Here is a 24504-nt window from a genome sequence, read left to right as displayed (position 1 = left end):
TTTTACATGAGAAAAAGACTTAAAATGATTTAAATATTCATATACTGTTACCCTCTTACTCTGTTTAATGCTCACAATTTCTTTTGTGTCCTATCTAGCTCTCCATCCTTAACCCCAGCATTTCTCATTTACCGTGCTTTTCAATTACTACCTACAAAAGCTCTTTCCTGACCTTTGTACATGTTACATCCTCCTGCCTGGGCTGCTTCCCCTCCCCTTCCCAAGTCTGGCCCACTCCTAGTTAATTTTCAAGTCTCAGTTTAAATGTTATTTCTCAGGGGAACCTTCTCTGACCATTGACCCCTCCTTCCCCAAACTAGAGTAAGTTCCCACTATATCTTCACCATACTCTGTAATTCTTTGTAGCATCATCACAAGAGGAACTTAATTATTTCTGTGTTTATTTGGTAAATGTCAGTCTCCCTCACTAGATTGTAAGCTACCTGAGCAGGGCCCTCATTTGTCATGTGCCTTACCTCACTACTTATACAGTGTCTGACACAAAGTTAAGTACTCAGTAATTATTTGCTGAATTTATGAACAAATGTAAATGCATTCATGCACAATGCCTCCAGCACTCTGCTAGGGGCAGAAATACAGAAATTAATAAAGGAGACATGTTCCCTACCTTTGAATATAAAGGAGTTATTTTCAGAAGTTTAATATAAATTGTAGAAAGATGTTTGTTCTTTCTTAGAGGTCTGTAAAATCAGGGTAGTTTTCTATGAGGACATGGCAAAGGAATCATTTTCTATTACAGCAAAATTTCTGTATAACAGCATTTTGGAGACCTTGTCACTATCCTGCTTTTGCAAGCAACATTCATTATAACAGAATACAGACATGGAAGAAAGTAACTTTCAATGGATTCTGTTCTTCCCTAATGTTATCTCATTCTGTCCTCAACAAAATTCATGCTTTTTCCTTTTTTCTTTGTTGTTTTGTTTCATTTTTTAGCCACAGTATCTTCCTTTGAGTTTTTACCTTTAGTAATCACCTGCCTTAGACAAGGTGACTGTAAAATTGAGTAGTACTTATTTCAAAGGAGCTTATAGTTGGTGTTTCTTGAAAGTTTTCATATTTCAGTGAGTCTCACGGTAATATCTTGTTTGCTTTAACCTAGATACTTAGGAGAGTAAAAATATTATTTTCAAAACATGCAGACTAAATTCAGGAAAAAATTGTGTTAGGTTTTGGTCCTGAAAACAAATTCTCTGATCTTTCACAGTACTGTAATAATGGCATAGAATAAATTCAACAGCTCTCTGTTGCTGTAGCTTTGCCTGCCTTCATGAATTTACCAATTTACTCTTCCACAAGATATTGTCAAAAAGTGATTGCTGATATTTGGCTTTAAAACTTGGTAATGGGGGGGCTTCCCTGGTGGTGCAGTGGTTGAGAGTCTGCCTGCCAATGCAGGGGACACGGGTTCGAGCCCTGGTCTGGGAAGATCCCACATGCCGCGGAGCAACTAGGCCCGTGAGCCACAACTACTGAGCCTGCGCGTCTGGAGCCTGTGCTCCGCAACAAGAGAGGCCGCGATAGTGAGAGGCCCGCGCACCGCGATGAAGAGTGGCCCCCACTTGCCACAACTAGAGAAAGCCCTTGCACAGAAACGAAGACCCAACACAGCCATAAATAAAATAAATAAAAAATAAAAATAAAAAATAAAATATATTAAAAAAAAAACAAAAACAAACAAACAAAAAAACTTGGTAATGCTCCCAGTTTTTATTATTAAATGTAAGTCTTTGATAAGTCCTAAATTTAATTTTTAAAAAGTAAGTCGCTGTGTTATTTGAATCTTGGATAAAAAATTCATATTGACCTAGCATACTAATATGTGAAAGATAAAACTGAAGTACTGCTTCTTATATCTTGTTGGGTTATTAACGTTGATATGATTGGTAATGTATGCCAACAATTTTAAGCTAATTCCATGATAAACAATTTTTTTCCATAATATAAACTGCAGAAGTGATTTAGATGTTAAATAGTGTCATCGATGGTGTATATTATTGTATTTGAAATGTTATAGAAAGTTGCAGTCTTAGAGATTTATGTTTTAGCAATCTGCGCGTGCGCACACACACACACACACACACACACAGTGTAAAAAGTGAAAGCATCTTTATTGTAGCAGTTAGAAACAATTTATTGGCAGAAAGGTAAACAGTGTAGTTTGGTGGTCCATTTTCGTCTGTATGAAGATGAAGAATTCAGTTTTCTCATTTTAGCTACACAATTAATTGCATCTTGGATGTAATGTAATATTAGTCTTATTTTTCAAGGTCACCCTTACATTTTTGGTATGTATAATCTTTTCTTTTTTTTTTAACCACCCAAAAAGTGAAATAAATATTCAGTCTCACTCTGCAGTTGCCTAGAATCAGGTGTTGCTATTACAAAAAAGAAAGAAAGAAAAGAGGATTTTTTTATCAGCAAGCTTATGAATTATTGGGTAACAGCAGTGGAGCTTATTAAGTGGTAGCCACTACTGTTTACTTAGGCCAGTCCTTTGGAAATAAGCTTACCAGAAGTAAGTTAGATTGCATAATAATGATACTTTGGTTCATTCATTTATCAAATATTTATTGAATGTATATTATGTATAAAATTGCCTTAAATCTTCTTTGTACCGACCCTATGATGTAGAGGCACTATTATCCCCAAGGTAAATGAGAAAACTAAAGTACAGGGAGGTTAAGTAACTTCCCCGAGGTCACACAACCACTTATTGCTTGGAATTAGGATTTGAATCCATGTTGGCCGAGTTAACACACCATATTTTTAATCACGGCAGTAAAATGATGTTAGTGATTGAGCGCCATTGGAGGGCAGTTAGAGTTGCAGTTACAGAAAAGTTGTATCTTAGATGCTAAGGTCGGTGTGGCAGGCAAAAATTACTTATCTTCAAGCTTACTCTAAAAAAAACTTAGGAAGTTACCACATTGGAAACTAACAGAGCGTCAACACATCATTTTTCCTCTAGCATTGGAATAGAATTACTTTTCCTTTGAGTGCTGGGTCAGGTATTTAACTTGTTATTCAGAGATCATGTCGGAAAAGAAATATGTACATTATAATAATCACAGTGTGATTATGTGGAATCACAGTGTGGTGAGCTGCTCATTGTGAGGGACAGCTATGGCTCTCAGTCTGATGCAGTGGGGGGGCTGCAGATCCATGTCTTTTTCTCTTTCATTCTGGGGCTTATATGCGTGGAATGGAATTATGATCACCTACCTATTTCAGTAGCTTTCTTTTTTGTTTTTTCTTCAAAAAAAATTGTTCAGCATGCTCATTGAATTTGCATAGAAAAGTGTATATATAGTATGACACAGGTATGCTCCCTGGAGTTATGTGAAGTGGCAGCTTAACATGTATTTCTTTATTGTCTCTCTTCCCTGCAAGACTGCACACCCTCAAGGGCATGGACTATATCTGGCTTTTCATCATCACATCTCTAACACTGCTGCTGACGTAGACTGACTATATAGAGTACTGAGCTAGGTACTAGGAAATAGAGAATGGAATAAAACTTCTCTACAGTGTTTATAATTTGGTGGATAGTAGGGGATGGAAAGACCGTTATATGGACATTTAGCCATTCTGATATATTAAGTACTTGTACATGCATCAATTCATTTGATAATTTTGGGTCAGAGCTGATAGGAGGGGGGGAAATGATAGTTTCTCTAAGTTACCTTCCGGTCCCTGGCACTGAAACATGCCTTCCTGCTTTATTCAACCATCCTGTCTTCAGGATGAACTGGAACTCTAGTGGAGTTTGGAGTTCAGGAAGGACTTTGTCCTAAGATTGCATAATAATGATACTTTGGTTCATTCATTTATCAAATATTTATTGAATGTATATTATGTATAAAATTGCCTTAAATCTTCTTTGTACTGACCCTATGATGTAGAGGCACTATTATCCCCAAGGTAAATGAGAAAACTAAAGTACAGGGAGGTTAAGTAACTTCCCCGAGTATTATGCATCTTAGGACAAAATCCTAAGATGTTACACATCTGCTGCCTTCTTAGACTTCATTAGGTTGCTGCAACCAAAGGCATTTGGAAATGGTAAATGAATCAGACATGGCCTCCAGACTTCAACTGCTCCCTATACCAGTTCACATTGTTGCAAGGCTTTCTAATTTAATTACAAAGCATTTTGAATATGGTCTTTTATTCAGAAGTAGATACTTGTGGAAGCCTTTATCGGTAATAAAATTGGCATTTTGGCAGTATTTTCAAAACTTGAGAGATTTCTGAGGTCCTACCTTAATTTTGGTGTGCTTCCTTGAAAAATGAATTACAGTTTTGCAAGTGAAGGTCAGGTGGAATTGTACGTATGGTATAAGCAGATACCATTCTATCTCCCTTATTTCTTCCTGGGACTAATAGAATTTTTATTTGAGATCAGTTGGGAGCTAAAGGTGAGGTTAAAGTTCATCATCATGATAGAATCTTGTCCTTATTAGCACCTAGTCCATTTATCATCTGAGGCTAATAATTTTATCAACGTTTAAGTGCTTTGTGGCAGTGTTGTGGTGCAGAGAAATTTGATAAGGTAAGGTAAAGAAAATACACATTGCATACTGTAGAGAATCTTAGGCAGTAAGGAGTCATTAAGTAAGGTAGTAGGTCTCTAAGATTATAAGTGTTACAGAGCAGGTAAGCCTGACCCATGTAGTACAGTCTCCTTACATTGTACTTCCAAGCATAGAGAACATAGGGACAGTATGAGAACTTGAGTTTAATTGAATTTCTAAGGGGTTTTAAAGGAAAGCTTTAGCATTATATTAGAGAAATTAAAACATCACAAATACTAATAAAAAGGAAAATACAAAGATGTACGTCAATTAAATACTAAATGACTGTTCAGTTAGGCATTATTTAATTCATGAACCACTACATTAAGAACTTTATGGGCATAAGTGAACACATTCAAGGGAACAAATTTGTTTCCTGCCTTCCAACAAATGTTTTCATTTAAATTTTGTTCAGACCAGAATTTAACAAAAATTTAGGCATTTGAATAGGAAAAAAAATCGAGGATTGTCACAACCAAAGAGGCATGTATCCTTTTCCCTGAACCTGTTGTGCAGAAATGTCTTAGAAGCCAGTTGTTGCTATTTTTGTTGTTCCCATTTCCCATCAGCTAATTCAGAGGTAGCAAGCCTTTTGATTCTATTATCTTTTGGTTTTCCTGTGTAGATTATCCCCCTTTATGGATTATCTTGAGAAAATCTTTGATCACATCTTGATTTCACTCTGCTGCTGAGCCTACTTCTGGGCCACGGCTTTCTTTATTAAATTGCTCTATGTACATTAAGAGAATAAAAAGTAATTTTAACGCAGGCTTGCATTTGGTGATCACATTCTTTTAAGGATTCCTAAACTATGTAATTTGCTTTGGATGATATATGTAACTTTTTTGGGTGGCCCAAGTAATTTATATATGCCTCCATTTTGGCAAGTGGGGTAGAAAAGTTTTTAAAAATATGCTATGTAAGTGGCCTTTATGACATTGTGATGTCAGTATTAGGCTATCCTTGTGTGTGCTATGCAGGGACAGGACTAGGGTGAGGCAGGAAGGGTCTAGGGTACAAAATTTAAGAAGGCGCTCACTCTCTGTCAGGCAGGTAAGAGCTTAATTTTGTGCTCTAGGCACCTGGTTTGCCTCACCCTAGTTCCAGCCCTGATGCCATGTCAGGTTCATAGAATCTTGGATAAAACTTTAATAACTAATAATATGAATTGAATGTTTATTGTGTGTCAGACAGTGTAATGAGCACATGCATTTTGTACTCTTAATAATCCTGTGAGGTGAGTACCTCAATCGTTATTTCCAGTAATTCCTCATTGAGTTTAGAAAGAGATTAAATAACAGATGATATCACCCACCTAAGCAAAATTCAAACTTAGACCTTTGTTTCAAATCTAAGCACTTAACCTACTGCTCTGTACTGTCCATCTGTAGAAAAACCTAATTACTTCTTGTCCGTTTTACGATTTTTGTATTAAGAAACTACTCCCCCACATATGGAAGTTCTTACACTGACGTGATGCAGGTAACTTTTAAAGTGAGTGAGCCAGAGGTCTCAGCAGCAGCACATGGAAGATCCACACACTTGTGCTGCTGAGTACCCTAGGGCGACCTTGAATCAGAGCCACATTCCCACTGGCTTCCATCTCCAGACACTCTGCGTGGAGTCTGGGGGTCTTGGCTCTCAGCCACGGGACCAGTGGAGGACGCAAAGAGCAGGGCAGGTGAGCCTAGAAGTAGATCAGTTTGGCAGACTAAGGTGTCCTGTATAATAGGTTATAGTAGCTCAATAGCATATTTGTTTAAAATATCTGTGACTAGTTTCTTAATGTGAACTTCTGGGGACTTTTATTTCTAAATTGTGAAATTTGGAGATTGGACTAGATAATATATAGTAATGTATACTAATGGCTGTTATCTCTTTAAAATTTTAGGGTCTTAACGTTTAGGTTTCTTAAATGCATGAGCATGTGACAACAGTACAGATAAATTTACTGGTGAGAAATTGAGATCTGGAACTATCTGAATTATGGAAAAAATCTGGGTCCAGATATCTTTTGCCAGTCCTTATCCTTACTATTCGGACCACTCACCTTTGTTCTTATGATGCTTTGTTCATAATGCTTGTGTAGTGATTGTCCCTAGAGCAGTGATTCTCAAATTGTGGAGAGAGGTGTTTAAGGGCTCCTGTTAGAGGAAGGGCTGGTAAACCATAGTTATTACTTAGTACATGTATTGAATGAATGAACAGTTTAGTGTGTTTTATCTCACATTTAGGATTTGATAAAAGAATTTATTTGAAAAACAAAACAGTTCTGCTGTTCTAAGGTTTACAGTCACTTATCTTCCCCCATTTATCTGGTTTTCAAGAGTCCTTGACTCCCCTGGCTAGATGGTTGATTGTACAGAGGACCTGACCTCTAGAAAGAGATCTTGTCATCCTAGATTTAAATGTACTTAATCATAATAGCTAATATTAAATAATTACTGTGTTCCATGTACTGTTCTAAACACTTTTTCTGTAATAACTTGTTTAATCTTCACAACCTTAAGAGACAGATACTATTGTTATTCTCATTTCATAGATGAGAAAACTGTAGCACAGAGAAGTTAGATAACTTGCCCCAGGTCACAGAACTAGTGAGTAGTAGATCCAGGATTGATTCCAAGTGAGTCTGGTTCTAGAATCACTATGCTTGTCACTTACCTCACTAATGACAGTGCTGTTAATGTTGACTAAGTATAGTAGGCCCCCCCTTTTTCTGGCTATAGGTTCCAAGACCCCTAGTGGATGCCAGAAACCTCAGATAGTACCATCCCCTCTATATACTGTTTTTTCCTATACATGCATATGTGTGGTAAAGTATAATTTATAAATTAGGAAGAGATTTTTTTTTTTTAAGATTTTTTTGATGTGGACCATTTTTAAAGTCTTTATTGAATTTGTTACAATATTGCTTCTGTTTTATGTTTTTGGTTTTTTGGCCACGAGGCATGTGGGATCTTAGCTCCCCGACCAGGGATCGAACCTGCACCCCCTGCATTGGAAGGTGAAGTCTTAACCACTGGACCACCAGGGAAGTCCCAGCAAGAGATTAACAACAATAACTAGTAATAAAATAGAGCAATTATAACAATGCACTGTAATAAAGTTATGTGAATGTGGTCTCTCAAAATATCTTATTGTATCTTACCCTTGTGATGATGCAAGGTGATAAAATGCCTGAGTGATAAGGTGAAGCGAAGTGAATGATGTAGGCATTTTGATGTAGTGTTAGGCTACTAGTAACCTTCTGATAATACGTCAGAAGGAGGATCATCAAGCATGATGATGTCAATGGTTGCATGTTGGGAGCAGACGATATCTATGGTTGGGGGTCTCAGGCTGGAGGGTGTGAGGATTACGTCATGCTGCTCAGAATGGCGAGCAGTTTAAAACTTATGAATTGTTTATTTCTGGAAATTTCCATTTAAAATTTTTGGACCGCAGTTGACCTCAAGTGAGTGAAACTGGATTGGGAGGGTGGGCACTGTATAATTCAAACAGCCCTATTACTATTTTCCTTTAGGTAACATTGTGAACTTTGAAGTCTTTCTTAGAACCTTAACCCACCCTTAACCCTCACTTAACCCTCTATAGAAAAATAAACAGTAAGTTTTAAATGACTGATTTATAAGTATATGTTTAGAACCAGATTTGCTTAATAGTTAAGGAACACTTGTCTGTGAAAGCTATATGGAGTTTAACAAAGAATGATAAAGTAAATGGAGTTAAATTGCTAAATTTTACGTTTAGGCATTTTTCCTTCATGGGTCATTGTGTGCTAATTTGCCAGTGTTACCTATTTTCAAAAACATCTTAATTTTCAGATGTTGTTTTAGTTAGAACCTCTATTATTTCTTAATTAATAACTCAGTAAATGCTTGTTTGGTCCGTCATGTTTACAGAGATATTAGAGATTATATCTTTTTGATCTTGTTTTTTTTTAAAAAAAAAAAAAAACAGTTGGTGGTATCCGATTCCTGGAAATTGTGGTATAACAGAGGAGGTGCCTTTACAAATCTGACTGAGGTCAGATCTTCCAGTGAAGTGATAATTCTTTGCAGAATGTATACTTTCTTTAAATAGTTACTTAAAACTGCAAAAATACAGTGCTTAGTAACTTAGTAAATTAAAGTGATTTAATATAGAGGCTTTATGGTTTGATTTAGAAATTACTTCATCTTTCAGTCTAATTATATCACTTTCAAGTATACAGCTCAGTTTTGGTCCATCTTAAAAAACTAAAGCATAGATAGGTCAAGTGACTTGCTCAGAGACAAGATGGTTTATAATGACAGGATTTGAGCCCATGTTTTCAGATCGTTCTTACACTCCTTTCACATATCTGCACAAATTGTGCGTTTCTTATTTTGGAGAAGCCTAGAAAAAATTGATACATATAAACAAATACAGTGGCAAAATGTAATACATTACACCTACCATTAAGAAGAGATTGTTCCTAGAGGTCCCTAAATGCAAAATTCTATTAATACTAAGCTGACAGCAGTGCATGTTCAGGGAGGCTGAGTTCCACATTACCTTATTCAAGAAGAAAACTGTAGAATGGAGGACCTTGAATTATAGAAAATATAATTTGCAGAGGAAGGAGAGAGATGTAGGTGTATCCTGAAGGTTCAAGCTCATTTTGGTCTAAGTAGGATCTCTTACTTACCCTGTTCCTCTGCCTGCCTTTTTCCTAGCTTCCTCCTCTAAACCTTTTTGTCTCTTGTTTGGAAGTGGCTACAATATTTTAGCATGAGAAGGCCCTAAAAGGTAGGTTGTGATATCAGATGCCCACTTTTCCAGCTATGTGAAGTGGCCAGACTGATCTATACCCACTTTGGAATAAATTAGTTTCTGGGTGTGATTCATGATGCCGGATGCTTGAGAGAAAGCAAGGGGTTGTCAGTTATTTGAAACCCTGAATCAACCAACTATTGAAGAGGATCTCCTTATTGGAATTAGTGAATTTTTTTAAGATCTGATGAGATCTTTTTCTTTTTTAAAAATTTCCCACGAGATTACTTTGGAACCTGTAGGAGATACCAGTAATAAAATTTTACTATCACTGAAGTTTAGAGTACCATGGCCTTTAAGATGATATAATTTTTACCCCCTTTCTGTTTCTGATGAGGAAACAAGGTCAGTGATTAAGTGAAACTTCTACAAAGTCAGGACCAAAAACCCCTGTCTCAGATACTGAGTCAAACTTAATTTTACCTATGTCTCAAGACTGGCCTTAGCAGCTCTTTTTTCTCACTCTAGCCACTGTTCTTTCCATACCAGTGATTTCCAGCCGGTTCTGTTCACAAGAATCATCTAGGCTGGCTGTTAAAATACAGCTTCCTTGACCCTTTCTTGGAGATTCTGATTGAGTAGTCTTGGGGATTTGTGTTTTTAATAGGCCCTGAAGTGATTGTGATGCCTTAGGTCATCCAACATTTGGAAACTGCACCACTCTTCCACTTTTTCTCGTAGAAAAAGTTTTGCTTTCTGCTAAAAGTTGGGTGATTTTTAGGATCTTTCTTATGTGTAAAGCAAGGTTAACCAATGTTGGAAATGCTTGCACTTTGAGAATTTTGTGAACTATTAAATTATACAGCAGTTATGTCCCTAGGATCATGTCCTGGTAGCCTTAATAAAATTGAGACATTAGAATTTATAATCTCTGTTTTATTTTCTTTGGTTTTATTTGGTTTTCATGTGAATTTCTGTTGGAATTCTGGTTTTATTTGCAGCTATCTGATGCTTATATTCTCCTAGCTTACTATGGTAAGAAGAGCTTGGGATAGCCAAAAGAAGTAAAAACTGGTAAATGTAACTGGGTCCAGACTTTGTTAATAAAATTATTTAGATTTCTGTGTCTGTTTTTGTTTTGCTAGGCTTGATATTTGAGAAGTATTAGCAAGACTGATTCAACTTATCAATTGCCCATCTCTTATCTCATTGATTTATTCATCCAACAAACATTCATAAAGTGTCTATTATGTACCTGCTATGCTGACTGTAATGGCTATTGGAAAAAAGAACTACACTTGTAAACTGTAACATGAACTCATGGGTTCTGTTTACTGCTAGAATAAACAAACTTCTTTTAGCTAAATATTATGGACAGTTTGGAGATCCAACAAAAATAAATAAAACTTCCCCTCTTTATGGAGGGAAATTAAAGGGATTATTAAGAACTTAGGACCACGTAAGGGAACTAAGTACTAGATTTCACTATAGAGAAAAACAAGGCAAATAGACCTGCCTACAAATATTTTTTAGGTGTAGAATTTACTTTACTTGGGAAGCTTCTGTTTCTCCCCAAGAACTGCATACATCAATACCAAGAACTTCCCTTTGTTCACTCATTTTTTTCGTGAGTAAATAGCTTTGGCTCTGTTGTGCCCAGATGGAGTAAAATGAGGCTGTTTCAGGAAATGCTGATTCTGAGCCTTAAGATACACCCAAGTATAGTTCTTTAAATGAACAGACTCCTGTGGGTTGGTTGGGTAGTGCAGGGCAGAAACTCCGAAGACTGAGTTTGGCATTGGAGTGGCTTGGAGTAATTGGCAGGTTGTCCATTAAACCGTTTCAAATGAAGAAGCATGTAGAAGGAATGACAGCATATTTTAACTTGAAGTTGAATTAAAATTGGCAGAACAATTTAATATTTAAAAAGCCTTATTGTTGATTTTTAATCTCATGTAAACACTAATGAAACTGTGTTTGGCCCCAGCTTGTGAACGTGTGTTCTGAAAAGGTTAGATGTAAATTGGTTCTTTGGAACATTTTCCCATAGGAACAATATTTAAAAAGGTGGTTAAGTGTGGAGTGAGCCAGCCACCTATGTAGCCCATAATGTTGCTATAATATTGTCTTTTTAATATGACAAATAGTAGCTGATAGTCCTGTAAAGTTAGTTTTAGAGGCAAGAAATAAATATATATATATTTATATGTATAAAAATAAATATATATATATATACAGAGGGAGAGACAGTTGACTTAAATCATAAATATTTTAAGTGAAAATTTTCTGAGGTGGTACAATGCTACTTATTACACAAAATTTTTTTTAAAAAAATTCCATGCCAGTATTTAAAAAAGTGAAAATTAAGTGAGCAGGTTTAGTGGGGTAGATTGGTGGGTATCAGCAGGAATTCAGAAAGTGACTCTAGCCACTTTACTGATCCCTTCAACTCTGTCTGCCTTTATTTATGCAGGGATAGGCATGTGTTCAAACGAGTGAAAGACAAAAATGATCCCATTGAGCATACTTCAGTGTTTTATCTCCTTTAATATTTCACTTCCTTTTTACTGAGATCCTTGAGAACTTAGACTCCTCTCTGACCAGCTCACCACCTCACCACCTCAGCCCCTGCAGTATGCCAGTGACCTCTGCCAGTATGCAAGTGACAGTACTCTTTGAGTGTTACTCTTGACCTCATCAAGAAATCAAGTTAAAAATTTTTTTTACGTTATTGTCCATATTCAAGAGCATCTAAAACTTTTGACCACCTTCTCTGAAACACCCGGTTTTTGTGATGCTGGTCCTCTCATCCAGTTCTCCCGTAGTAGGACAGCATCCTGTGTGGTTTTCACAGTTGTTCATTTTCTGTCTTTCCTTCCATAGTATAAGCTCCCTGAGGTCTTGTCTTGTTCACTGCTCTCTATTTAGTACCAGGCCTAATATTGTGTAGATAGTCAGTAAATATTTATTAAATAAACAAAAGATTTTTTTTTTCTGTCATCCAGTAAAATAGCTCTTCAAGTTCTGTTGTTGGCCCTGTACTGCTATTTTTCACTTTCTTTTTTCATAGATACTGATGCTTTTTATTTACTACTTATACTGTACATCCAGTATCCATCATTTTCATTTTGACAGCATCTCAGCCCCTCTTCTTTATTCCAAGTTGATTATGAAAAGGTATTCACAGTTAATTTTTAAGTGGAAAAGCAGATTACCAAATGGCTTATTAAGTAATCAAATAGGAACAGCAGGGCCAGAATTGATATTTATCTGCTTGCTCTTGCTTATTATTCAGGTCCTATTGATCTAGATACACTAGTTTTCTTAAGTTTTCCTTGCCTTCAACTTCTGTTCCTCCATTCTTTCCTTAATGCTATGACCAAAACAGTCTACTTAAGTACCAATTGTCTCATTAGGTAATGATTTTCTCCTGTCCTATAGAATAAAATTTAGGAATTGGCCTTTTCTTCCTTTTATTTATTTATTATTTATTTAATTATTTGGTTCTGTGAAGTCAGGGAGCAGATTTAAGCTCAGAAACAGGAAAGACTTTCCATGTTTAGAACTACCAGAAATAAGGCTAAACTGTTTTTGTAGGTGTTGAGTTCCCCTTCACTGGTAGGGCTATATGGAAGAATAGTAAACAGTTCTCAGACGGGACAGGTTATTGGAAGTTTTTAAAGCTATGAGTACTGGCCTTTGTAGCTTTCAAACTGCTTAGGTCTTCCACAGTCTGGCTCAGATAATGTTTTAATGATTAAGACCACATCTTTTTCATCCCCCATTGTATCTTGCATGTAGTAAGTGCTAAACATATATTTATTCAGTGAATGAATAACTTCCGGGCATTTTCCTGGGTAGATGAAGTTCTGGGTTTTCACTTCATACTTTATTTTCTGATTTGGGAGTGTCAGATCTGGATTCAGAGCACAGGGTCAAGTCACAGGCCTCTGCGTGTGTGACCTTTGGCAAGTTATTTGTCATCTCTGAGTCTACATTTTCATCTGTAAAATTAGAATGACAGTTACTCTAAGGTAAGTTATTAGGAGGACTAAATGCATGTGAAATATGTTTTATAATCTGAAAATGCTTTATAAATGGTAGAAATTATTCAAAATTAATGGCTTTTTGTTTAACATATATATTATATATCATTTAATATATAGGTATGTTACTACTGTTACTCTTTCACTTTATAATTAGGCTCATATTTCAGCCTAGCAAAGGAATTAAATACAGTTACATTCTCTTAAAAAGCAACACATTTCTTCAACTCCTCAAAGCAAAATTTCTCTCTTATATTGTTGAATTCTTGATATTTTATTTCCAAACTACCAGTGTCTGTGGGTTTTTCTTCTTAGTCTCTGTGTCAGATTTGGACAAAGATTCAAAAAATGACACTGGCAAAATTAAATAATATTAAGTGAATTATTTAATTAATAAATTAGGTCAATTTTTTTCCCAAATAGATCACATTTGGTAGAATTTAAAATTTTGCCTTAAATCTCTGATGCTTGCTATGTTTTGGTTATTTTTTAGGTGACAAAAATCAATGAACAATTAGCAAAAGTATTTTAATGAAAATGTTAAACACCTGAGGTTTTTATTATTAATTCTAACATAGTAAATCTCTGTTCTTTCTTCCCCTTTAACCAGGTCAGCATATGTTTTGTGCCCTGTTCTTTTATCACAAAAGAGAGAAGAAAGGCTGCAGTGAATGAAGATTCCTCTGCATTTTAGCACTGCTTTTTCCACTGTAGTTGGCTTTTGAATGAGGATGACAATGGAAGAGATGAAGAATGAAGCTGAGACCACTTCCATGGTTTCTATGCCCCTCTATGCAGTCATGTATCCCGTGTTTAATGAGGTAAGTGGGTAAACTTTGCTTCATATGATCTCTGCAGTTCCTTAATGCTTGCTTCATTTATTCATTCGTTTGTTCCTTCATATAATAAGTACTTACATAAATGGACTCCATCTGTGTGTTAGGCATTGTGCCAGGCCTGGACATAAAACATCGAGGGAAAAACCCTTATTTTTTGCTCCTCCTCTGGAGGTTTCACTACAGTGGGAGAGAGAGACATTGAACAAAAGAATACAAGTAATTACATAAATGAAAAATTGTGGTAAGTGCTAGGAAGTTTTTTTTTTTTTTCTTTTTAAAGTGTGTTAAATAAAATAGCAGTTGGGACCTATTTTAGGGGCCAAGACAGGCCTCACTGGAAAAAGAGACATATATGCTAACATCTGAAAGAGATAAATAAGGGTTAGAGTGTTGAAGAGTTGGGGATTAGCACATTTTAGGCAGCCAGAAGAGCAGGCACAAAAATATCCTAATGAGTTATAGTCAGTAGCAACAAACATAATTTTACTGATAAATGGAAGATACCATTCTTCGTATCTAGAGAAGATATAGTTGCTTTTTTATTTGAGGAATTTTCCAGGACTTAATAATACCAATACATTTTAGGTTTCTCTTTTAAGTTTATATGCTAAGGTATGTAGAGAATTTTAGAACTGGAAGTTCCTTAGAGATAATTACTCCCCTCCTTTTAATGGTGAACTGATGTCCTGATATGTGAAATTATTTTGCTTTAAAGTTTATTTCTTTACATAAAAATTTCTGGAGGTAAGTGGTCCAGGAGTAGTATTATTATGAGCCAGTATTGTCAGAAACTCAGGTTCCTATCTTCTGTGTCATCATCCTAGTGCTTGCCTTCCATTATCAAGGTCACTTCAGCATGTAGGATGGCCGCTGCTATTTTGTCCTAAGTTGTTGTCTAGAAGGGGTAAAAAGTGGAGCAGGGGGTGGGGAGTTATTTCCAGCTGATTCAGCTTCCTTAAAGTAACCTTTTGGAAAGTCCTGCATAAGACTTCCATTTACATCTCATTGGCAAGAATTTAGATTTATGACCACACCTAGCTGGGTGGTTAGGAAATTTAGAAGTTTACTAAAGAGGAAGCAAGGAGGAGGCATCTTTTGAAAAACCTGTCCCTATTATCCTGCTACCGTGGTAGCATTGGAGGTACTCTTTTAGGGCTGGTTATATCCATCTCTGGCAGCTGTAGCCAACGCTCCAGTAATTCTGCCATTTTGTTCTAACACTTTACCCAGTCATTGCAAGACTACAGTTATTGTTGGAAGCAAGTGCTTCAGTGCTGTTCAGTGAATATTTACTAAATGCCAGCGGTTTATTTGTCAAGTACTCAGCAAGGGTCTGGAGATATGGAGAAGAAAAAGTCGGCATACTTCTTCCCAAGAGTTGTAGGGAACACAGATGTTTAAGCAAATACATTATTAACTATTTAATTATTCTTGTACCAGGTATGAGGTAAGGAGAGGGTCACTGAAGGGTAGGTGAGTAACCTGTCTTGACATTTAGTGTTTGAACTTCGCATGTTCTTCAAGAACCATCATGACAGTTCCACCCAGAGGTGCTCCCTCTTTTCATGTCTATATAGCTAACTCTGTAGGCTATTGGATCAAGTTGTTTGGGAACATTTTCTATATTTATCTGTTATTTTGAGTCTTCATTTGAAGGGAGGGCAATTTACATTGCAGAACTTCAATTTGATCCTCTAGTTAATGAGGGAGGAATGAGAAAAGCTTTTTTCCTAACAATTTGAGTGACACTTTCCGACATATGGTAAAATGATTTTATTTGAATCTTGACTTTGGAAAACTGTTACAAAAGAGATGGGATTCTGGTAAAATGAACTGTTGGGATTAATACTGGTATACCTCTTCTGATTGATTCATGTGTATGAAAAATTAATTTGAAAGAAAAAGAAATGGCTATGAAGGGACTAGTAAATCTCTTCCAGAAATCTGAGATCTGAAAACATACATGGGTTAATGGGCCTAGAATTAGAACATGTTGCCAAATGATTTATAGTTGCTTCAAGAACTAATTGTTAGAAGTGAAATTTGGAAATGAAATGGCTGGATGAGGCCGACTGAGAGATACTATGTTAAATTGTCAGGATCTAATTCTCACATTGAATTTACTGATCTAACGTCATGGTATCAAGCTTTTTTTTTTTTTTTTTTTAAATACTAGCATTGTTCTCTGACATTCCAGTGTATTAATGTACCATCTTAAATAAGGTACCTAATCAGTTAAACAATATTTAACTATAGTTCAAACATGGATTTTTCTATAAATAGTAATGGGGAAATTAGAGTTTAGTTTGGCTCTGTTTTTCTCTGCTTTGCAGATTTAAAGATAAAATGGATGTCAAATTAATTTTACAGAAAATAGCACCACAGTAGGGGTAAAGTTTTACTCTGAAGCGAAATTGATTCACTCAATTTTAACCACAGTGTATTGTGAGAGTTAAAAAGCTTGCATTCTCACCTTAACATTACATTCATAATAGTAACAATGGTAGCCCAGAAGTCATTTTGCAGAACAGATTTTTAGGTAGTAGGACATCCTTACACCTGGGGAAATTTTAGTACCGTTACTGCAGCTCACAGGGGAAAGTTATTTATGGCATTCTGGGACCTAGATGCTTGCTAAACTTAATCAAGCTATGCCAGCACAGCTGAGGAGTAAGCTTCTCGTTTAATCAGCTGCTGCAGAGTTCAGAGTCCAAGTATACTGCATGTGTTGTAAATGTACTGTGAAATAGGTCTCCTGGTTGCATGATAGAATAATAAGTTTATAGAAACCTCATGCCAAGTCTTAGATCAGGTTTTTATGTACTGTCTTATCTTTTGTTGATTCTTTGTATGTGGAGGAGGAAAGATATATGGTTCAGTTCTTCATTCCAGGAAAAGACATATCATGTTATCTTCTTTTCCTATGACTTTAAAGGAACTTTCTAAGGTGAAAAATATAATTATAAATATAATTTTTCCTATTGAAAAAATCAAACCTCAAATTTTGAGCATAGTAAATACACTTCTCCACAATGAAGGCATGGGTTTCACCTGCAATCCCACCATCGAGAAGCCATCATAATTAATATTTTGCATTGCATTTGATTTACTCCTCTGCCACTTACTATGCTATATAATCTTGTCTTAGTTTCCTAATCTGCAAAATGAGGATAAACAATATTTTACTTAATACTCAGAACTCTGGGAAATAAATAAGTTGATGTTTTGTAGTGCTTAGAATAGTACCAGGCATGTACTATTAGTAGTAAGTATTAAATATTATTATTAAGGAGTCTTCCACATAATTTTCTGACAAAATTGGGATCATACCCTAGAGTTTTGCACATTTGTAGGCAATGTTTTAGTGGAATATTTTTATACTAGTTAGATGGCTCTGGTTACCTTTTTGCCAGACAACTTGGCAACGCCAGGAACTTATTCTTTTAGAACCAGTTACTGGACTTAATATCAATCTGTACAAAACAGATGGTTGCATTTTGCCTTCTCTGTGGACTCGTAAAATTTAACGGGTGGCCTCTTGATTCCATCTACTTCTGTTTTTCTTCTGGCTTTTTTTTTTTCCTTTTTTTGACCTAACTCACCTCATTATCATTTGAATCACAAGAGATGTATGTGGAGTTTTTATTCTTTTTATTCTTGGCTCAGTTTAACTCTTTTTAAAGAATATGATCAATAATCTTCGTCAGGGTGGAGGGGAGGGTGGGAAGAAGGGTAAGGGATATCAGCATGTGGAAAATATACCTAATTTTGAGGAAGCAAGATTTATAGACAATTTGGAACCAACTAATCTAATTATTTTGACCTAAAAAAAAAAAAAAAAAACCAAAAAACTTCTGAAAGATTTTATGCAAGACTGTTTAAAACTTGAGCAACCAAAGGGTTAAGTGGATATATTTTTTATAATTACGGTTTAAGAAACCAACTTGATACTAGAAAATAAAGTATAGGAATGAACTGATATTTCTGGAGGTAGCAATATAATAAATGAGCTCTTTGTGGAATTAAAATTAGTTATAAGCTTTTAAAATATTTTTATAAATGACCCAGAAAGTTAAATTTGACAAGTTTGCAGTTAGTTAATAGTTCAGTGCGCTCAAGATCTATGAAGAGTCAGTTGCAGGAGGAGTTCACACAACTGAGAGTAGGCAGAACATGAGGTTGGGGTGAGACCTTAACGTTGGGCTCACCCAGCCTGTCATTTCCCTCCAGTTGCACTTCCCTCTCTTTAGGTGAGGGGAAATGTATGCGCCCTTTTCTCTCGCCCTGATTCTCTTTTTTTTTTTTTTTTTTAACTCTTTTTACTTGTGACGTAGAAGTTCTACATGGCAGAGACCCAGGAGTGCCTCTCCATGTCCCAGTATCCATTAATGCAAAGTGTCATCATATGTCCCCTCTTTCTTTGGACTTAAAACATGGTGTATGCACTCTCAGGTACCACTGAAAAATGATTGCATTGCTCTTTAAATATACCCTAGTCAAAGACCATTATCCCAAAAGTTAGAAAAATACTGGACCCATTAGTAAAGGAAACAAAGTGGATATTATTGTCTGTTCCAAACTGACATAACATCATTACACCCCCATGTGTTACCCTGAAGAAACACCAAGGAAGATGATTTTAAGGGACCACATTCTTCAAGGACCAGTTCATATCTCATCTTCGTACTTTCCTTTGTACTTTAGCTGACAGTGATCCCATCAGTTTCCATGTAGCTACTTACTTAAATTAATCTTATGGGGTTCCAGGACTATAGTCTATTTCTTTGTATCTCTCACACTGACTTCTCTCACGTGGTAGAAACTCAGGACTTTGTTCGTTCTTAAGTAGCTGAAGAGATTCAGTAATAGGTTAGACTCCAGTCCAGAAAGGGTGAGTACCAGGAGGCAGGATAGCATTAGTGGCTTGTGTATGGGTTTTGGAACCAGACAGATCTGGTGTGAATCCTGTCTCTGTACTTATTAGCTGTTTTATGTTGGGTAAATTTATGCAAACTGAGTTTCTTCCTCTGTAAAATGGAGATGCTGATAGTTACAGATTTATTATGAGGATTAGAGATACTCTCTATAAAAATACTCTATATAATAGTCCATAATATGTGCTTAGTAAATGGTAGCTGTTATTAGTATATTACCAGAACCTGATACTGTCATGAAAGGTACAGGTAAGATGAACATGATTTTATTGTGAAATCATCTATCACATGTAAGAGGCCTAAAATAGAAGCACTTTTTAATAGGGCATGTATAAACATATCTTGCTACCTGAGTATTACAGGCTGAAATTATAAATAGATGCAAGAACAACTTAGATAAATTTATGGATGAAAGATTAAGTTTCATTCAGAATATTTTTTGAATGTATGTATGTGCCTCTGTGCCTGGTACTTCTTGGGCAATGTTGATATCATATGAGTAATAAAGCCTGGTGGGTTTATTGCAAGATGTGTGGGTAAATAATGTATCCCCAAATGATTCCTAGCAGAGTTCTGGTCAGGTGCTTCACAGCTCACAGATTTGATTCAGTACGTTAAGTCTGACCTTTCTGTCTTTCCTAAGGTATATATATATATATGTAAACTTAATCTAGAAATCTAGAGATGTAGATGTCTATCTTGACCAATTTTATAGTTCTTCACTGACTTTTGGGGCCTCTTTTACTTCCCTTGACCATTTCACATACCAGTCAGGGCAGTACAGAATGAGTTAATAATGCCGATACTTGAAGGCACACATCTGACTCAGACCTTTGACTTGTCAGAAGAGGTCAGAGGGTGGTGTAACCCGAACAAGGAAATGGGTTCCTATCTGGGAGGAAACACTCATCCTGCTGTAGGCCCCTGCCTCCCTTGCACAACATGAACTTGAGATCAGAAGAGCTGTATTGTTATTTTACTATTCATTGGGATTTATTGTGATTAAATTAATTTGGTCAAAGAGGAAAATTTTAATTTTGGGAAGTATACCTTCATTAATTAATATACCTACCTTATTTAGTTGCTTATTTGCTGTTTTTGCCTACCTGGGTCCCCTTGTGTCTTTCCTTTGACCTACCAGGGCAATGTTAGATTTTACAAGATTTGTAGAAACCAAGTTAAATACTAAATTAAATGGCCCATTGTTTATTTTTGGAGATAAATTATTTATCTTGGCAGATTTTGTTGTTTTTGCCTTTTGCTTAAGGTGATAACTCGTAAGGAGATAAGGTTTTTGGCATTTCTGTCTTGTTTAGAAAATAAATTGATTTAAACTGTTGGAGATTCATTAGGGGTGTGTGTGTGTGTGTATGTCATTTATAAAGGAAAACATTTTCATTGCCTTAAGGAATTGAAAGGAATATTTATTGTATGATGTGATATATAATCATAAGATTTTTGTAGAAATATTCTACTTGCATAAAAATCTACAAAGGTTACATTGTTTTTGAACATTTAATATTGTTCCAAATAAAAAATATTTATGTTGAGTTTTATTGAGTTAACTGGCCTAATTCTTAGGGACTAAGGAAATCTGATTTTAACTGAAGCTAGTTATTTTAAGCCTGGCAGTTAACTCTTCAAAAAATGGAGTTTTTTAATGAAATTGCATGCCTTCTTCAGCTCACTGAAAAGCAACTTATATAGTGTCTAATAAGGACATTTATCTTTCAGAATTGTAAACCTTACACATTCAGTATAAGAATTAAAAGCATTTGAGCTTTTGACTCATGATTTTAGGTAACCATATTTTAATCCTGGTTAAAAAAAAAAAAAATAGAGGACAGATGAAAGCATCTCTGAAATCCAGATGATCCACAGTCTTCAATTTAACTGTCAAACCTTTTATCAGTGCTATCTGCTAATTAATAAAAAAGATTAATCTCAGTTTAATGCCTGACTGAAGGGATTGAAAAGCAATTTTAAAAGAGTAAGGTAGTAAATACAAAGAATCTTAAGTAATAGATATTTTCTTTGTTTTGGTCATTTTATAGTCAGTACACACATAATTTGCCATGTATTTGCAACAGAGCACTGAGAGTTAATCTTGAACCCTCCCTATTTTCAGAAATTTAAGTGAATATGTTTATTCTTTCTATAGGGACTTAATGTTATTTTGTATTCTGTGCTTATCTTAAAATAAATCTATCTTTAAGGTAGAGTATTTTTTTAAAAGGAATAAATTAAGAGACTGATATACATGCCTTAATTTTTCATGATTTTAATGAAAATTTTAGATTGCCTGTCTATTTGAAGAATTATGGTGATTTAGAATCATTAACAAGTATTTTTGTTAATCGATGAACATATCAATGTGATTACTGCCGAATGAAATATCAGAAATGTGCTTTTTCCAAGAAAATCGATGTTAATAATGATTTAAAATTTTTATTGCAGCTAGAACGAGTAAATCTGTCTGCAGCTCAGACACTGAGAGCGGCTTTCATTAAGGTGAGATGCAGATAATTTATTATGATGATTAAAATGTATGTTATATATAAATCTAAATACCATGTGATAATTGCCAGTTTATTTCTTTATTTTTTTAGTGAAAACCTGTTTTGTTTTGTTTTTTAGTGAAAACCTTTTCAGTCATCTTGTGCTTGTTTTAGTGTACTCTTTAAAGCTTAAAACACTTCTAAAGAGTGAGCTGGAACAGGCGCTGTTTCCTTAGCATTCAGCTTTTGTCACTTCGTGCTTTTGAAACTGACTTCTTCAGAGTGTTCTGTTTAGCTTTAGAGTATATTTTTAAATTCTGTTTTATTTGACTTATTAAAACTTTTATAAAGTTATAACTCAAAGATTTTCTTCGTATTGTTTACCTATAGAACATAAGTATAAAACAGTACTTTTGAGTGGGAAAATAAGACCTCTGTGTATGTCAGATTAAGGATATTTTGAGGATGTACAGCTGAGTCACTTGAATGAATTTTTTCATTGTCTCTAGACCTGAGATGTTCATTTGATAATCACTAGCTACGTGTTGCTGTTGAGCACTTAAAATATGGCGAGTTCAAATTGAGTTGTACTCCAAGTATAAAATACACACCAGATTTTGAGGGTGAATACCAAAAAAAAAGAATGTATATAGCTCAGTAATAAGTATATTATGTTGATTACATGTTGAAATGGTAATATTTTGGATGTACTCTTAAAATAACTTCACATGTTTTTTCTTTTTACTTTTTTAATGTGGCTACTAGAAAATTTAAAATTACATAGGCTCCTCATTGTTTCTTGCATTATATTTATTGGACAACCCTACTGTACATATTGGGTACAGTCTTTCATATAAAACTTAATCCAGGGCTTCCCTGGTGGCGCAGTGGTTGAGAGTCTGCCTGCCAATGCAGGGGACCCGGGTTCGGGCCCTGGTCTGGGAGGATCCCACGTGCTGTGGAGCAACTGGGCCCGTGAGCCACAAGTACTGAGCCTGCGCGTCTGGAGCCTGTGCTCCGCAACAAGAGAGGCCGCGATAGTGGGAGGCCCGCGCACCGCGATGAGGAGTGGCCCCCGCTTGCCGCAACTGGAGAAAGCCCTCGAACAGAAACGAAGACCCAACACAGCCAAAATAAATAAATAAACAAATACTTTAAAAAAAAAGAAAAAAAACTTAATCCATCCCATCCTAAATACGTATCAAGATACCCAAAGTCTTAATTTTTATTTACTTTTTGTGTGTTTGCTCCCATCAATAGCTAAAACAACTTATATTTCAAGGAAAGTATTTTAATGTTTAAATCTAGAAAAAGTTTATATTTGAGCCTCATTGGAGTTGAAACTATAAATCCATCCAGCTTGATTTCTTTTTATGGCAAAGATTAGTTTATAGATACCACTCTTAACTGATAGCATAAATAATGTCATTAGACATCTGCGTATTTCACTAGAAGAAATTACATTGTGTGTGTTGGATTAGAGCTATTTTGATGTGTTTAATACTCTAAAATGCAGTGCCTGTGTACACATACATACTAATTTCATTAAAATACATCCTGCCAAATCATTGGGTTAATGAAGAGAATCAGTGAAGCAGCACAATCCTTAGTGTTTTTTTTCTGCTTTCCATTAAGTATCAGTGTGGTTTGGAAGGGTATATTTGGTCATTAGGGAGGCAGGAGGGGGACTATTTTAAGCATCTTTGTGGCCAAAGAAAAGAAGGAAAAGTGATCTGTTGCACACTGTAGTATCGATAAGGCAAAAGTCAGTTTTTTAGCTTTTCTGACATCAGGAACAGAGAGAAATTTCTCCTGTGTGTCCTCATAAAGAAGACCCTCTCTGAAGTAGTATATGGTATATACTCAATGACATTCATAAAAGAGATAAAATAATGAATTTCATTAAGCTCTTTCTTAATATCCTTATATATAAGCTGATGTTTTAACTCTAAAGTACAGTTAAAAAGCAAACTGTGTTTAAAGTATGTGGTTATTATAGATCTGGTTTAATACATGGATAATTTTATCCACGGCACTGATTCTTAATTGGGGATAGTGGAAGTTATTTGGAGGAAAATATATTAGTTTTGCATTGATTTATTCTTAATTACTATATTTGTTAGAATTTCAAATGACTTTAAAGGAGGACATGCATTAAAAAAATTAAGATTTTTGTAATTTTTACACTAACTTATTTGAAAAAGATTAAAAAAACCTTGTTTCATGTTTCTTGCCCAGCCATATATCCATATTTATATCCATATATATATATATTCATGTTTCCAGTTCTTGGTCCACAACAACAGTGATATTTATCAAGCTTTAATATCTAGTTTTGTTATCTGGAGAAAAAAGATTAAAATAATTTTTCCAAAGATAAAACAATACTAGTTAGTATTGTCTTTTATGATATCTATCCTGCTGTTGATTCCTTTGCCCTCTGGGAGGTTCTGATAGTGTTGAGAATCATTGCTCCACAAGAGTGGATGTTATTGCCTTTGGGATAGTTTTCTCTCACTCTTGGATTTTTCAGAAAAGTTGGACAGCAGAGTTTAAGGTTGTATTCTGAGGGAAATCTTGAAGGTATAGATAGAATCTCTGATTTAAGGGTAGATATATTTGTTTTGTCAACTAGAGTCACTGATTAAATTTAAGGCTTTTAAGATAAAAAATAGCTAAGATGCTAGACTACTGTTCCCAAAGTACGTGCCGAGGCACTCCAGGACCACGCAGCAAACTCAGTGGTGTCGTGAGATATTTTAAAAATTTGAAGGAACCACAGTGATACTCAACATTAGGTTGACACTGTATGAATGACTATCTTGAAATAGTTTGCAGTTTCAGCATATTTG

At 35.4% G+C, this 24504-nt stretch overlaps 1 protein-coding gene across 3 annotated transcripts in view; it reads left to right on the top strand.

Moving 5' to 3' along the window:
- PDCD10 (programmed cell death 10) overlaps positions 1-24504 on the top strand; it is a 39987-nt gene that overhangs the window by 2928 nt on the left and 12555 nt on the right. For all 3 annotated transcript variants that reach the window (XM_059921981.1, XM_059921983.1, XM_059921982.1), the window contains 2 exons: positions 13992-14202; positions 21612-21665. In XM_059921981.1, coding sequence (XP_059777964.1) covers positions 14107-14202; positions 21612-21665 — 150 coding nt within the window. In that variant the 5' untranslated portion in view covers positions 13992-14106. The remainder of the gene's footprint in view (positions 1-13991; positions 14203-21611; positions 21666-24504) is intronic.

Source organism: Balaenoptera ricei, chromosome 4 (assembly GCF_028023285.1).
Source record: "Balaenoptera ricei isolate mBalRic1 chromosome 4, mBalRic1.hap2, whole genome shotgun sequence".
Taxonomy (NCBI): domain Eukaryota; kingdom Metazoa; phylum Chordata; class Mammalia; order Artiodactyla; family Balaenopteridae; genus Balaenoptera; species Balaenoptera ricei.
Note: the sequence above shows the minus strand (reverse complement) of the source record. Positions and strands in the feature narration are given on the sequence as shown.